Below are 14,958 nucleotides of genomic sequence, written 5' to 3'. Positions count from 1 at the left end.
TTTATTTTAAATTTTTAAATTTGCTTATTGGCATTTCTTATTGTACAAACATAACATCATGTCAGAATTGAATACCAATAATAACGTTTGAACACAACATGTAACCAAACAATACAATTGAACCGTGGTGTTCTCCGGTATGTGGCACTCGTTCAGGTTGGGAGGGTACGGTGGGCATCTGGAGGGCCCTGGTGAGATGTCAGGGAGTGGGGAGAGGGTAAAAGGAGGGAGGCGTGGGCAGTCTATGTACCGCACCGCTCAGGTGGGCTGCTTTGAAGGCGGTTTATCGTCCGAGGGGTGAAACAGATCCTGTGTTAGGGTTTTCCATGCATCTAGTGCCATGCTTGCGTTGTCTGGGGATCTGAGGACTCCATCCTCCCAGGCCTGAGTTTCTGCTTCTACCCATCTTTTCATTTCCCGGTACCATGTTGAGTGTTGTGTTGCCATTCGCACGCTTCAGGCCATTGCAATGGTTCTTTTTGCTAACACGCAAGCCAGGTGCATGAGTTTAGTTGCGTGTTTTATCTTGGCTAGACGAGGGTACGTTCCCAACAGGCATTCTTTAGGGGACCAGTTATATCTGGTCATGCCGGCAGACCTACATGTTTGCTCAACTCTAGCCCAGAGGTGGCGCACCACAGGCCATCCGGCCCACTTCGTACGCGCAGTGTGCTTGATTCGCTGGTACCATAAGAATTGTCCGGATGGGACACCATCTGCCTCCTGAAGCGATGTGAAGTCTCTGATGAAATTGCCGTCGTCGTACATGTCCCCCCTATGTGTAGACCCCAATCCTTTCCCATGATCTGATCTGCGCTAGGTCAGTGCTGCATTTGAATAGGTCTGAAAACATTGGGACCTCAGGGGAGTAGGAGTGTTTTAGGTGTAGTAGTGCCCTGGTTCTAAGCCATGTTTGCCGGCCTAGGACCACTAACATGGGTGGATTATTTAGGCATATTTGTGGGGCCCAGATGAGTTATTTCAAGCGGAGGGGACTAATTAGATGCTGAAGCAATCTGGTTTCTGCTGTGGTGTCGTCGAACATCCATCGGACCACAAAACATAGTTGTGCGGCCAAGTAGTACCGTTACAAATCTGGGAGTTGTACGCCGCCTGCCCTATAAGGCAATGTTAGTGTGGACAACGCCAACCTGTGTCTGCCAGGCCCCCATAAAAAACCTTTGAAAATAGTTTTAAGTGTGCGTAATGTATTGGTAGACGTTTTGGAAGTGGTGAAGAAATCTAGGGAGGACTATCATTTTGATAATTGACGCCCTGCCCATTACTGACGGGGGGAGCTTGGACCAGAAGCCAATTGACTTGCGCAGGGTTTTCAGTGCGGCTCCGGTGTTTGTGCATCAGCTCTGTGGAATGCATCACGGTGACGCCTAGGTACCTGAATGAAGTTGATTGCCACTGGACTCCAACCTCCGGAAGATCCTCTATATTCATACCCTTAAGGCCTGCTAGCAGGAAAAGGCAAGATGTTTGTCTGCTAAACTGTATGCCTGAGACAGCAGAGAAGTTGTCTAGGACTTCGAACATACAGGACACATTTAAGTGGGGGTCTCTGATGTAGAGGGGTACATCGTCTGCATAAAGTGACATTATGTGATACTCCCCGCCCAACCGAATGGCAGCATCGAATAATTGCTTCCTAAAGTAGATTTCAATTGTTTCCAGACCCAATATATACAGCATAGGGGACAGTGGGCAGCCTTGTCTAGTACCCCTGCGAATGTCCCAAATCGAAGAAACTAGTCTGCCTGCCTTCACTCTCGCTTTGGGATTGGTGTATAGAATTTTCACCCACTTAATAAAGCCGGCCCCAAACCTAAATTCCCTGACCGTGGCTAGTAACCATTCCCAGTAGATGGAGTCGAACGCTTTTATGGCGTCCAATGATAATACAGCATAAAGGCCTTCATGTTGGTCAGTTTGGGCTATGATGTGCTGGAGCTTGCGAAGGTTCGCTGTAGTGTTGTGGCCGGGTATGAAGCCATTTTGATCGTTGTGTACCAGCCCACTGATCTGTCTCGAGAGCCTTGAATCCAGAATCGTGGTCAAAATCTTGACATCATAATTAAGCATTGCAAGGGGGTGGTAGGAGTCGCACTCATCGGCTGGTTTTCTGGGTTTGAGCATCGGGATAATGAGTGTTTCCCTCATGCTCTCTGGGAGAGTCTTTAGTTTTTTTGCTTCCTGGAATACCTGAAGTAGTAGTAGTGGTGTGAGTGATGATTTGTAAGTTTTGTAAAACTCTGGGAGCAGCCTGTCGGTACTTGGGGTTTTGGCAGTGGCTAAGGAGTTTATGGCCTCTGTAATGCCTTCAGCTGTGATTTCTGCATCTAGGGCGTCCCTCTGTGCAGGTGTCAATTTTGGAAGGCCGATTTCCTCTAATGTGTCGCAAATTTTCTCCTGCTAGATGAGGGTGTCGTGTGAATAGAGTTGGGTGTAGAAAGATTTGAATGCGTCGTTGATCCCCTGCAGTGCTTGAAGTGGGGTGCCATCTGCCGCTTTTAATGAAGTGGTGAGGTGTTTGGGGTGTTCCTTTTTACAGAGCCAGGCTAGGAGATGGCCCGGTCTGTCGGCCTCTCTGTGTGCCCTGGCAGTTCTGACCTTGTAGTTGAACCTGGCCAGTCTGACCCATGTCTCACTGCATTTACCTCGTAGCTGGCGTAGTGTCTCCTCGTCTTGGTGTGGGCTAGGGGAGATGGACTCTGCCTTTTTTATTTAATTTTCGCACTCTTCTAATTCATTTTGCAGTAGTTTCCTGATACCGCCGGCTTTTGCAATGACTTCCCCCCCGAATTACCACTTTGAGGGCCTCCCACACAGTGCCCACCCTCTCCACACTGCCCTCATTTTCCTCAACATAGTTCTCCAAAGTTTCTTGGAGGTTGCTTTTAAACGCCGGGTCTTTCAGGGCCTCGGTTGGCATCCTCCACAGCGGGATGAGGGGGTCTGGGGCTCGTTACACTCCATTGTACTATTAGTGGCGAGTGGTCAGATATGGATCGCCCCAGATATTGTGCCGAGTATATGTGGACAAGACACTCCCTGCCCGTAAGAATGTTATCTATCCTGGTGTATAGATTGTGTGGGGATGAGTAATAGGAGTAGCCCCGCCTCCCCGGATGTAATTCTCGCCAGACGTCTACCAGGCCTATCCTCTCCAGGGCTGAGTGCAGCGCGATGGAGGCTGCTGCAGCACAATTTGGGGAGGGGCCGATCTGTCCAGATCTAGATCGTGGATACAATTGAAGTCCCCCCCCATATGAAAAAGTGGGATTGTTCCATTATTGGTTGCCATTGTGATTGATTAATTCACACACTGATTGGCGGTTGACCGTAGACTTTGATCCTCACTTGGGACTGGCAAGCTGTCTAAGGGCCTGATTAATGGAAGTGTTTTATAATGGCGCAATCCCCTAGGAAAACATTCCATGAATCGGGCCCTTAATTTTTCTCTTAGTATTGATGTCATTTTTAGGCATTTGGGACAGTAGCCATTTCCATGCTCATGGGCCGGGTGGTAGAGTAGGCAATGGGCAATAAATAAGACAGAGCTGCTGCTCTGGCAAAGTTTGTGTTGCCAATGAGGGGACCAAATTACTGTTGCTAGCTAAATCAGCAGTCTCTAAGTTCTGCTCTGAAGCCAGGCTCCCATCGTCACCTAGAGGCAGCGCTTCAGTTGACTCTCAGCGAGACTAAACGATTCATTTTATTAGCTTTGTGCAGAAACACTCACAGCCTTGTATCCCAGTGACAAACTGAGTATGAGTATATGTTTCTTGAGATTCAGACATGTATCTCTTAGGGTGTGTACTTTGACAAATGAAAAGAGCAGATAGCTAATTTGCATTACTTGCTCAGAAGGGTTTCCTGCTGAATTACCATAAAACAAATTTCAAAACAGTTTCCTGGTCATTCTTATATTCCCAACATGCTATTTGCTTTCGTTTATATCGCCTGGACTGGGTCCCTTGAAGAGATACAGCACAGTTCGACAGGAGCTGGGGCTACGCCCTCCTCCCTGCCACACAATCCTTCCATGAAGTGGGGGGCAAGAGTGGGTGGATTCCCATAGTACATTTTTTCCATTCCCAGCACCGGGTGGTAGGTCTGCTTAGATGGTAGACTGTTGGTGTTGGTTGGAGAGAGAGAGTTATGCTATATTCCCCACTTTAAGAACACTCTAGTCCTGTGCGTCCCTTAATTCGAAACGTATACTAAACTAGGCCAGCAGCAGCGTGTTGTGTTATGTTATGGTAATTAGCATTTATGCTGCGTCCAGCAGCACTGTAGTGCAAACCTTCTCTCAAAAGGTGGTATATTCCAAAGGAAATTAAGTTGGTGTTATAAAGAGAGACTGCATGATGTGCTGCTGCGCTTCCTTGTAGATATGTTTATGGCTGATGTAAAACTATGTTTCAGCAATTGTATTACATTGGCTAAGTCTCCATTTGTCATCTTTATTGGACATTCTGTGAACATGCTATACGTTCTTTTGCCATTTGCGACGATTTGTCTCAAAAGTACAATCCAGTTTGTACCTTTTAATGTTTGTAGAAATAAACAACGCAGCGATGTATAATTTATGTAAGCACCTAGATAGTCAATTTTAATTATATGCACAATTTTGTAAACGATGTAAACTAGCTGATTTATTTTGTCACTTAGCACTTGCTTACATTAGCAGTATTCAGTCCTATAAACTGATGTTGCCATAACCAGTTCCATGCTCGAGCTACTGTCAGGATTTTTTCGTAATACTATTTTACTGCTGCACGAGCCAGGTTAACAGAACGCCATGCTCTCCTGTTTTTATGCAGCTAATTCTGTCTGAACCCCACAACAGGATGTTCCTTGTCGAGACTGCAAGAAAGGTGCTTTCTACGTTGATTGTGAAGGCTAGAAAGGTAAAGCAGCATGTGGTGTTAATTCTGCCCTTGAATTTCCAAAGATCCCACTGTCTAATTTCAAAGTAAGCACTGGCATAACATTTCCAAATCCTACTGTACTTGGCACGCTGAAGTGCAGACATTTCACATCTACTGCTAAATTGAAACCAACTGGGAAAGACACGTGCAGCTAAATTTAACATCAAACGGGCAAATGGCAAGTGTGTATGAAATATACCAGTTACTCAGTTGTCTGCTTCCACCAAGGCCACATTTTTGAGAAAGTTAAGCAGTGAAAGAAAAAGAAACTGTGTGCACAGCCTTCAAATTCCAGTAGGGCCCCAGGAGCAAACATGAGTTCCCCATGCTGCATGCTGTTGACCCCCTCTGTTCCCATTGCCTTCTTCGACTGTGTATGCAGTCCGCTTTGAGAGGAATGGAGTGTGCTCGCATCTTAAGAATTATAGACCAAGTCCTTGTCTTGATCAGTGTTTTGTTTATATACAGAATTTATTGTTTGTAAAAAACAGTTCTTCTGTGGCTCTCACAGTGATATGTGCCAGGTACAACTTGAAACTCTACATGTCAAGAGCAGGACATGCCTTTTAATTAAATTCTTCTGGCCTTTGGACTTCAAAAACGTGTACATTTCACAAGCCTGTTGATTGAGCTGCACCTATTAATGGCCGTTGACAACTTCTCTACAAAGGTTGCCACTTTCAGACCCTTCATCTTCAAGTTTCAAGACTCCCAGATTAACTTGTTCAAAAACAGCATGCTCCACCTCTACTACAGGTTTCCTATTTAAATACAAATGACTCTTAATAAAATAGTTGTCCTCGTATTAACCATAAAACAACTGAACCTACATATTCAAAATGTATAGCAATTATTACAAATTGCTTTCAGCAGATTCAAAATTCATTAATTGTCCCTAATATTTTTGCATTTTTTACTTAAAAAATACAGCAAAATAACATAGCCGTGCCTAACATTAAATTCAAGGAAGCTAGATCGCCGCTCAATAAATACCATAATAACCATAAGGATACTTGATCCGATGTTAAGTCTGTTCCAGACAAACTCACTTCCCAAAGGGTAATTGGCAGGCGGGCCATTGATAAAATGTGTATGTGTTACATCAATAATGCATACACATTCAACTAGTAGGTGTTTTGCTGATTCACATACTCTATCATTGCAGAACCCCTTATCGTCAGATCGTCCAATTCTAGGTCCCACATTGTACAGGGTTGGAAATTATATTTAAAAAGAAGCAGAGTTAGATTGCACAAAGTCTTGCAGCCAGAAATGTATAAATAATTGGCCTCGCATTCGCCCTTTTCCTGTGAATAAGAGCTAGCACTTTTAATGAAAGTTATTTGCCTATATCCAGTTTTGTGTGGTCCCAATCACAATAGATTTTATTTTGTGCCATTTGGAGTGTTTGAAGTAGTTTGTTCACGTTTACATTTAGGTAGTCCAAACCCGTATTCATAAATGATGATAACTCAGATACTAGGTTTTCCTTGTATGCCTCATTTAAGTCTTCCAATAACAAGTTATCCCTTGGTGACAAAATCTTGCTTATTAGTTGGAGTGCCCTCCACCAAACATAGGAGAAGTTTAAACCCAACGTTTCACGTAGAAGAGGTACTGGCACTGAGTTTGGCAGGCCCATGGTTCCTTTCCAAATATATCCTTGCAATCTGTCACTCACCCCACCGTTTAGGAAGAACCAGTACCATGCCATAGACTAGGATTAGAATTACCTTTATTCTGTTAAAATGTACCAATGGCAGATAGGAAAAGTGACAATAGGATTTATGTATTAACCTTCATTTGTGCCCCTTAGGATTTGCTTACATTCTTTTTCTCACACACATAGAAACCTCGATATGTCAAAGATGGTACAATTTCTACTATTGTCTCCCATATGCCATTTAAATTGTATTCAATGTTCCCATTCAAAAAATCCATGATCTTGGATTTCTTGGCATTCATTTTCAAATTGTCAATCCCTGCATAATGCTGAAAACAATCAAGTGTCCTTTGTAGACCACTTTGAGTATAATCTAGGAAGAGATCTGCATATGTGAGCCATTAGAATCTTGATGTTCCAAATTTTGATGGGAGGAAATGCAGATTGAACAGGGTCGGCGCCAGTGCACACCCTTATTTAAGTCTGGTAGTTGTTTATATTTCTCTTGTGACCTGTTCAATCACACCATGATCCTTGTCTCTATGTGTAAAAGTATGATCCGTTTTATATCTCCATGAGGGATACCCCATTTATGCAGCTTTAGCCACAGCCTTGGTCTACTGACCATGTCAAAGCCAACACTTGGATCTTTGCAAGCAAGGTATATAGGAATATTTCTATTTTGTACAGCCCTTGCATGTAAGAAAGCCAGCACTAAACCATTTAATTGCGTCCACAAACTACAGCTAGATTGCCAATTTTTAATTCACCCCCATAGGACACCCATTCTTTCAGATGTTCCAGAAGTAGTAAGGCCATGTTCGAAGGGATTGGTTCATCCAACGTATTCCACATCTATGACAGGTAATTACCACAGCTGTGCTGCTTCGGAAACTTTTTTTGGCGTAGGCGTCCTGCGTCGATGACGTCGATATGCTCCCTCGACGACTTCCTCCGACGGTCAACGTCACCAGATATTGACGCACAACGCACGCAGCCTCAGTTCAGTTTTTTCCGCGAACGTGTTCGCTTCGAAATCTCGGCGTGCCTCGTTCTCTCTTATGAATCGGTTCTTCGAATATTGTTGTGTTTGATACAAGTATTATGTCTTCGTCTTCTGCTACCCCGAAGTCGGGCTTCAAGAAGGGTCGGGACTGTGGTTCTAAGATGTCTCTGACAGACCCGCATGACGTCTGCCTTTGGTGCCTCAGTGAGAGCCATGCCACGGATGACTGCAACGACTGCCAGTCGTTGACGTCGAAGGCCTTGCGGGAACAGAAGAAGAAGCTATTGGCGGATAGGGTTTCCAAACCCCGTAATTCGAAGTCCGCTGGACTTTCGACCGATGATTCGAGGGGCGACTCTCCGCGTCGGCGTGAGTCCAGGGGGGCTCGTTTCCGGAGTGGGTCCCGCCATTCCTAGGCCTCTTCGAGGCATGCAAGGAAGCGTCGTCATCGGTCGCCTTCCCCGTCCTCGTCGGAGGACTCTGCCAAATGGCGGGTTGCTTGTCCCACCAAGCATTCATCTCCTGCGGAATGGGAAGCCTTCCGTAAGGAGATGATGGCGATTTTCGAATCACAGGGCACCGTTCCGACTGTGCCTTCGAGAGAAGCTGGTACCGAACGCTTTAGAGCCACCGTTCGCACGCCTTTGGGTTCGGGCGGTTGGCGCGATCACCGGGATCCTTCGAGGTCCCGGTCGGACAAGGAAGATCGCCATCGTGCCCACTCCAGGTCCTGGTCCTCGACGCCGTCGAGACCGTTGGAGCCAGTGAGGCCTTCGAAGAAGGCATCGGCGCCATGCCCGTCAAGGGACTTTCCCGAGGTTCCTGCTCCGAGGAAGTCATCGACGCTGTCAGCGCCGAGGCTGTCGAAGGATGCACTCGGGGCTCCGGACTCGAAGTCGCTGTTGAAGTTGTCGGCGCCTTGGTCGACGTCGACGCCACTCCTATCGGCGCCCTCTGCGCCTTTTGAGGAATTTTTGCCGGAGGTACCCTGGAGAGCTGTAGAAGCTCCTAGGAAGGTGCTCAGCAAGTCTGTGCAGCCTGTTCTCGACCCATACTCTGTTCCTCCTCCTAGGGTGGACTTGTATCAACCCTTGGAGTACATTTCAGAGGTTGAGGATGAGGTGTCTCATGAGGTTCCTGGTGTCTGGTCATAGCCAATTGGAAGACCTTGGTCAATCTTTACATGAAGCAAGTGGTCTTGATACCTCCCCGGAGGTTGAGTTCGGCAGGCCTGAGCCTGGTACGCATGCTGAATCATCGTACAGGTGCCTCATGTCGAGGGTGACAGAGTATCTGGGATTTTCTGCAGGATGACCTGACAGATATCTTTGACCAAGGTCCACCCACTGACCCGGTGCTGCCATTTCATATGGCCTTACAGAGAAGGGTGGCGGCGGCTTGGACTGCTCCGGAGTGTCTTCCGGCAGTGAGTAAGTCGTTGCTGAAAAAATACCGTCCAGCCAGTGGCAACCGCTGCTACTTGACTACTCACCCCACTCCTGAGAGTTTGGTGGTGCAGGCGGCTACGGCCCCAGCGAAGCAGGCGGAGTAGCCTACAATCCCCCCTGATAGGGATGACAAATGCTTTGACGGTTGGGCGAAGAAGGTATTTTCTTCTGGGGGTATGGCGTTACAAGCAGCCAACTCCGTTTGTGCCCTTGCAAGATTCACGCACACACTGTGGAATTGTGTGTCGTTAGCATCTGAGCATATTCCCGAAGGGAAGGAATGGGATGGTTTTCTTGCCCTTGTTCAGGATGGCAAGGATGCCATGTGTGAATCCGTTCAGTCTGGTCTGAACATGGCAGACTGTGTCAGCTGGTCCATGGTAACGAGCACCGTGATGCGCAGGTTTGCGTGGTTGCGGAAGTCGGGGGTTTGCTCCTGATGTACAGTCCCGACTTCTCAACATGCCCTTTGATGGTGAACATCTTTTTGGCAGCAAGGCTGACGAGAGCCTTGAGAGGTTGCAGACCTCCAAAGCTGCAGCGAAGTCGTTGAGCGCTGCAGTACGTCAACCTCTGCCTTTTCGTCCTAGGGGACAGCAATCGAGGGGCGGTTCCTTTCGATATTACTCTTCCTTTAGTAGATCTAGTGGGGCTGCCAGTCAAAGGGGCCAACGTTGGAGTACCAGAGGTGGAAAACAAGGTACTCGAGGTGCCAAAGCCGCTCGGGCAGTTGCCTCTTTGCCCTCAGGCACTGCCGCAGCCGCTTCATCTCAGTCATGAGGCCATGTCCCATGGTTCGCCGGTTGGGGGAAGGCTGGCGCAGCATCTTGTTGAATGGTGTGCCATTACTTCAGATGTGTGGGTTCTGGAGATCATAGCCCACGGCTACGGTCTTCCTTTCCGGCAGAGGCCTCACGACAATCCACCAGGGAAGCTCTCTTTGAAGAGTCCGGATCCGCTCCTTGCGCAGGAAATCAAATCCCTGCTGGAGAAAGGCGCCATAGAACTGGTGCCTGTAGCGGAGAGGAACGAGGGATGGTATTCCCCATATTTTTTGATCCCGAAAAAGGACGGGGGTCTGAGACCCATCATGGACTTGCGTGGCTTGAACAAGCTCCTCAGGAAGGACAAGTTCAAGATGGTTACTTTCTCTCAAATCCTCCAGGCCCTTCAGCTTCAGTATTGGTTGGTGTCTCTCGACCTCAAGGATGCGTACTTTAATGTGCCGATTCATCCCAAGCACAAGAAGTTCCTGAGGTTCGCGGTTGGCGACTCGCATTTTCAGTTTTGGGTCCTGCCGTTCGGAATGACCTCCACCCCGAGGGTCTTCACCAAGCTGAAGGTGGTGGTGGCAGCGTATCTCAGGAAAGGGGGGTTTCACGTCTACCTCTACCTGGACGATTGGTTGATCAGAGTTCGTTCTCCCAAGCAAGCCCTGGATCATCTGTCAGTTACCTGCCACTCCCTTCACAAGCTGGGCTTCTCCCTCAACTTGAAGTCTCATTTGACACCTACCCAGCGGCTCCAGTACATCGGAGCAGTGCTCGACACGTCCCTGGGGCAGTGTTCGCCTCCCCAGGTGAGGGCTCACCCCATTCTGCAGATGGTGGACAAATTTCAACGTGCCCAGAGTCTCCCGGCGTTCGAGTTCTTGAGGTTGCTCGGCCTCATGCCATCCTGCATTCTCCTGGTGCCAGAGGCCAGACTGCAGATGAGATCTTTGCAGTGGGCTCTCAAGATGCAGTGGTCGCAGTTCTCCGCAGGATGTCGGACACAGTTCCGATTCTGCCCTCGGTCGCCTGGGACCTTCTGTGGTGGGCCGTCAAAGGAAATCTGTTCAAAGGGGCTCCGTTTTGGCAACCATGGCCAGAGGTGACGATCGTGACGGACGCATCCCTCACGGGATGGGGAGCGCATGCCTGCGAGCTGACAGTCAGCGGTCGTTGGTATCCGTCGGAGTCTAGACTCCACATCAATCTGTTAGAGCTGCGGGCTGTCAGGCTAGCCCGGAAGGCTTTTCTGCCGTCTGTGCGGGGGAAGAATGTCCTGATCATGACGGACAATACAGTGGCCATGCACTACCTCAACAAAAAGGGGGGGGGCAGGGTCACTCCCAGTGTGCAGGGAGGCGATGCAGCTCTGGCTCTAGGCCATCCAGCAGGAAATGTCGATCTCGGCAGCTCATCTAGCTGGAGACGAAAACGCAGCGGCGGACGCTCTGAGCAGGCAGAGAACGGTCTCTCATGAGTGGGAGCTGCCTCGGGACGTTCTTTTGGAGATCTTTGCCCTTTGGGTAACCCCACAGGTGGATCTCTTCGCCACCAGTGTCAACCGGAAGTGCGAAAGAATCTGCTTGCAGGAATTTCCTCCAAGAGGAGCCTTAGGGGACGCGTTCGTAGTGGAGTGGTCCTTCCCACTGCTGTACGCGTTTCCTCCAGTCCCCGTCATTCCGCAGGTGTTGCAGAGGTTGCGGAGGTTCGGTTCCTGGGTGATCATCATTGCTCCGGCATGGGCCAGGAGAGCGTGGTACCCGGACCTTCTAGACATGTCCATCTGCCCTCCACATAGTCTTCCCTACCGAGACGATCTGGTCTCACGGGATGGGGGTTGAGTTCTCTATCCAGAGGTCAGGTCTCTCAGCCTTCATGCTTGGCATCTGAAAGGCTGAGATATAAGGATTGGGTCCTCCCTGAAGACGTGATGTAGGTGTTGCTTTCGGCCAGAAGGACGGCAACGAAATCCCTGTATCGTTGCCGTTGGAAGAAGTTCTGCGACTGGTGCAGGGTTCAGAATGTGGATCCTTTCCAATGTTCAATTCCTTTGGTTTTGTCTTTTCTGCTTTCTTTAGCCCACAGGGGCCTGCAAGTGGGTACCATTAATGGTTACCTGGCGGCGCTGTCCATATTGAAGCGCTAGTCTGAGGAATGTTCTTATTTCAAAATTCCTTTGATTTCTCAGTTCTTGAAAGGGCTAACTCATGTGTTTCCACCGTCGCCTTTCCAGGTGCCGGGTTGGGATTTAAATTTGGTTTTAAAGTTCCTAATTGGAGCTCCATTTGAGCCCTTACATTCTTGTCCACTGAGACTGTTGTCTTTTAAAACTGTATTTTTAGTTGCGGTTACTTCCGCACGCAGAGTGAGTGAGTTGCAGGCACTTTCCGCCAAACCACCTTTCACTGTGTTCCATAAGGACAGGGTTGTCCTTAGGGTACAGCCTTCCTTTCTTCCGAAGGTTGTGTCGGAATTCCATCTGAGCCAGAAGGTAATTCTTCCGGCATTCTATCCTCCTCCACATCCTGGTAAGGAAGACGAGAGGCTCCATAGGTTGGATCCTAGGAGAGCTTTGAGTTTCTACATCTCAGGCATGTCCCGGGTCAGAGTGGACAGTCAGCTCTTTGTAGGATATGCTGGAAGGCGTTTGGGACAAGCTGTTACTAAGCAGACTTTGTCTAGATGGATTATCTTGACAATTTCTGAATGTTACCATTTGGCGGGTAAGGACCCTCCGGTAGGCTTACGGGCCCATTCTACTAGGGGCGTAGCTGCCTCGACTGTTCTGCGGAGGGGTGCTCTCATTCGTAACATTTGTAAAGCAGCCACATGGGCCTCTGTCCATACTTTTGTAAGACACTACTCCCTGGATTCTATCCATGGGCAAGATTTAGCCTTTGGTAAGGCGGTCCTCTATTCTGCCATTTGATTGGGCATTCTAAATTTCGAAATTTTTTTCCCACCTCCATACGTTGGTACTGCTTTGGGAGTCTGTCATAGATGTGGAATACGTTGGAGGAACCAATCCTTTCGAAGAACAAATTACTTTCTTACTTGGTAACGTTCTTTCGATGGGATGTTCCGACGACTTATTCCACATCGTACCCTCCCAACCTGCCCCTCTACAGAATTTCTTATGCAATTGCAGCTTCTGTTTCTGCAAGGCTTTCTGTAGTCATTCTGGCAGAAGATTGGTGCCACACGTTCTGGGGGAAAAAACTATAACTGAGGCTACAGGCGTGTGCGTCCTACTTATAAAATCTGGTGACGTCGACCGTCGGAGGAGGTCCTCGAGGGGGCCTATCGACATCATCGACGCAGGATGCCTACCCTGAAAAAAGTTTCCAAAGCAGCACAGCTGTGGTAATTATCTGTCATAGATGTGGAATACGTCGTCGGAACATCCCATCGAAAGAACGTTACCAGGTAAGAAAGTAACTTGTTCATTTTACTTGACACATCTAGTAATGAAATTGGACGATTGCGCAATGGGTTAAACGTGTCACCTTTCTTGTACACTTGAATCATATGTGATTTATTCCAGGATTATGATATGTTCCTCCTAATTAGAATAGATTATATAGGATGCCCTCCCACAATGGGGATTCTTTCATAAAGGGAATTGACATGCCATCAGAGCCAGCCGCCTCAAATTCTTTTATTTTTATCATCAAGAATTCTATGTCCCATCTTGTGAAATGTCTAGCTCATCCCGTTAACTCATTCCAATTTACATAGCTGTTGAGAAGCATACCATCGTTGAATTCTTCTCTGTGTGTGAACCCACACTTCCTCTTGTTTTGGGTTTACCATGGCTATAGTACTTGAGTTGTCTACATTCCTTATTAGTCTCCAGAAGGAGCTACTCATTTTACTTACTAAGGATTTGAGCCTAGCTTGGCTGTCCCTTAATGTCATCTCATGTTTATGTAATATAAGCCATTTTCGATTACTGGCATAGTTTCTTCTTTGCATGAAGGCAACTATCTCTGGACCGCCGAGCCAAACTCTCACTCCTCCTTAAATCTGCCTTTAGAGTGCACTTTATTTTCAGTACTTCTTCATCAAAGACGTGAGTATAATAGACACATTTGACATGGCGCCAATTGCCTTGCAGCACAATGGCATCAAAGATTGTATTTACAGACTTTACATAATTATCTACATTCCAATCCTGTAAAGATTGTCTTTCAGTCAGCATTGAAATTGACTATTTCTGTTAATACTTTACGCTCACGGACACTTAATGCCACCCTATTCCTCCTTAAATCTAACTCCAAATTTGCTAAATGAGGAACTGTTTCATATTAATCATATATCCTATTTAATGAGAGTAAAAGGCATGCATGGTCGCTCAGTTCTTAGCCGCTAGTGAAATGGAATCTTTTCTAGAGGTACATGTAATAGATAGTTGATTTAAATTCACCTCTCCTCCATGTCACTGCGGATAGTAGGTCATCCCCAAAACTACCATTTCATTTCATTTGATTCCATTCCATCAGAAACAGTACCCAGGCTGAGCCATCATTGGCCCAAGCTGTTGCCATTTGATTGTAACCTAGGGTGTGACCATAATCCTATTCTTCACATTAAGGCATGGGCAGTTCAAATGCCCTCCAATAATTACATTGTCTGCATAACTATCCACATTTCTATCAGACAAGATAGCGCTTAATTCATTAAGCACAATCCTTAATGCATATTTTGCAGGATTCGAACACACATGTATTTATTACAAAAATATTTTGTTTCACCTCCAGGTTTAATCAAATCTATCGCTAGAAATCACTGTGAGCTTGTATTGCTTTCTCTAGCTACCATTTTTAATTTGTATTTGCTATTAGTAACCCCACACCGCCTCGCAAGAGTCTGCCTATGCCACCTTTCCGTGCATGTCTACAAAACACTGTATATCCCTCCAAGATTAGAGTTTCTACTAACCAAGTTTCTTGGAGCACCGGTATGGGAAATATATTAAGGCAAGGAAGGGTCGTATTATGAGCAATTGTATTTTTGCAACCTCTGCAGTTCCATGACAGTAGCTTAAGTGGGATCAGTTAGAATGGCCTAATAATCTTGGTATAATCTAATACTGCCTCCAGATCTGCAGGTCACCAAGATCAGTTAC

General features: G+C 47.1%; 1 protein-coding gene across 2 annotated transcripts in view; it reads left to right on the top strand.

Moving 5' to 3' along the window:
- Positions 1-14,958, top strand: part of MIGA1 (mitoguardin 1) — a 1,504,768-nt gene that overhangs the window by 1,075,631 nt on the left and 414,179 nt on the right. Inside the window, exon 11 of one of the 2 annotated variants that reach the window (XM_069641662.1) lies at positions 4,836-4,922. The exons of the other annotated variant lie outside the window; for it this stretch is intronic. Coding sequence (XP_069497763.1) covers positions 4,836-4,922 — 87 coding nt within the window. The remainder of the gene's footprint in view (positions 1-4,835; positions 4,923-14,958) is intronic. 2 annotated transcript variants of the gene reach the window in all.

This window comes from Ambystoma mexicanum, chromosome 1q (assembly GCF_040938575.1).
Source record: "Ambystoma mexicanum isolate Mex_15411 chromosome 1q, UKY_AmexF1_1, whole genome shotgun sequence".
Taxonomy (NCBI): Eukaryota; Metazoa; Chordata; class Amphibia; order Caudata; family Ambystomatidae; genus Ambystoma; species Ambystoma mexicanum.
The sequence above is the reverse complement of the archived record's forward strand: the minus strand, read 5'-3'. Positions and strand labels throughout refer to the sequence as shown.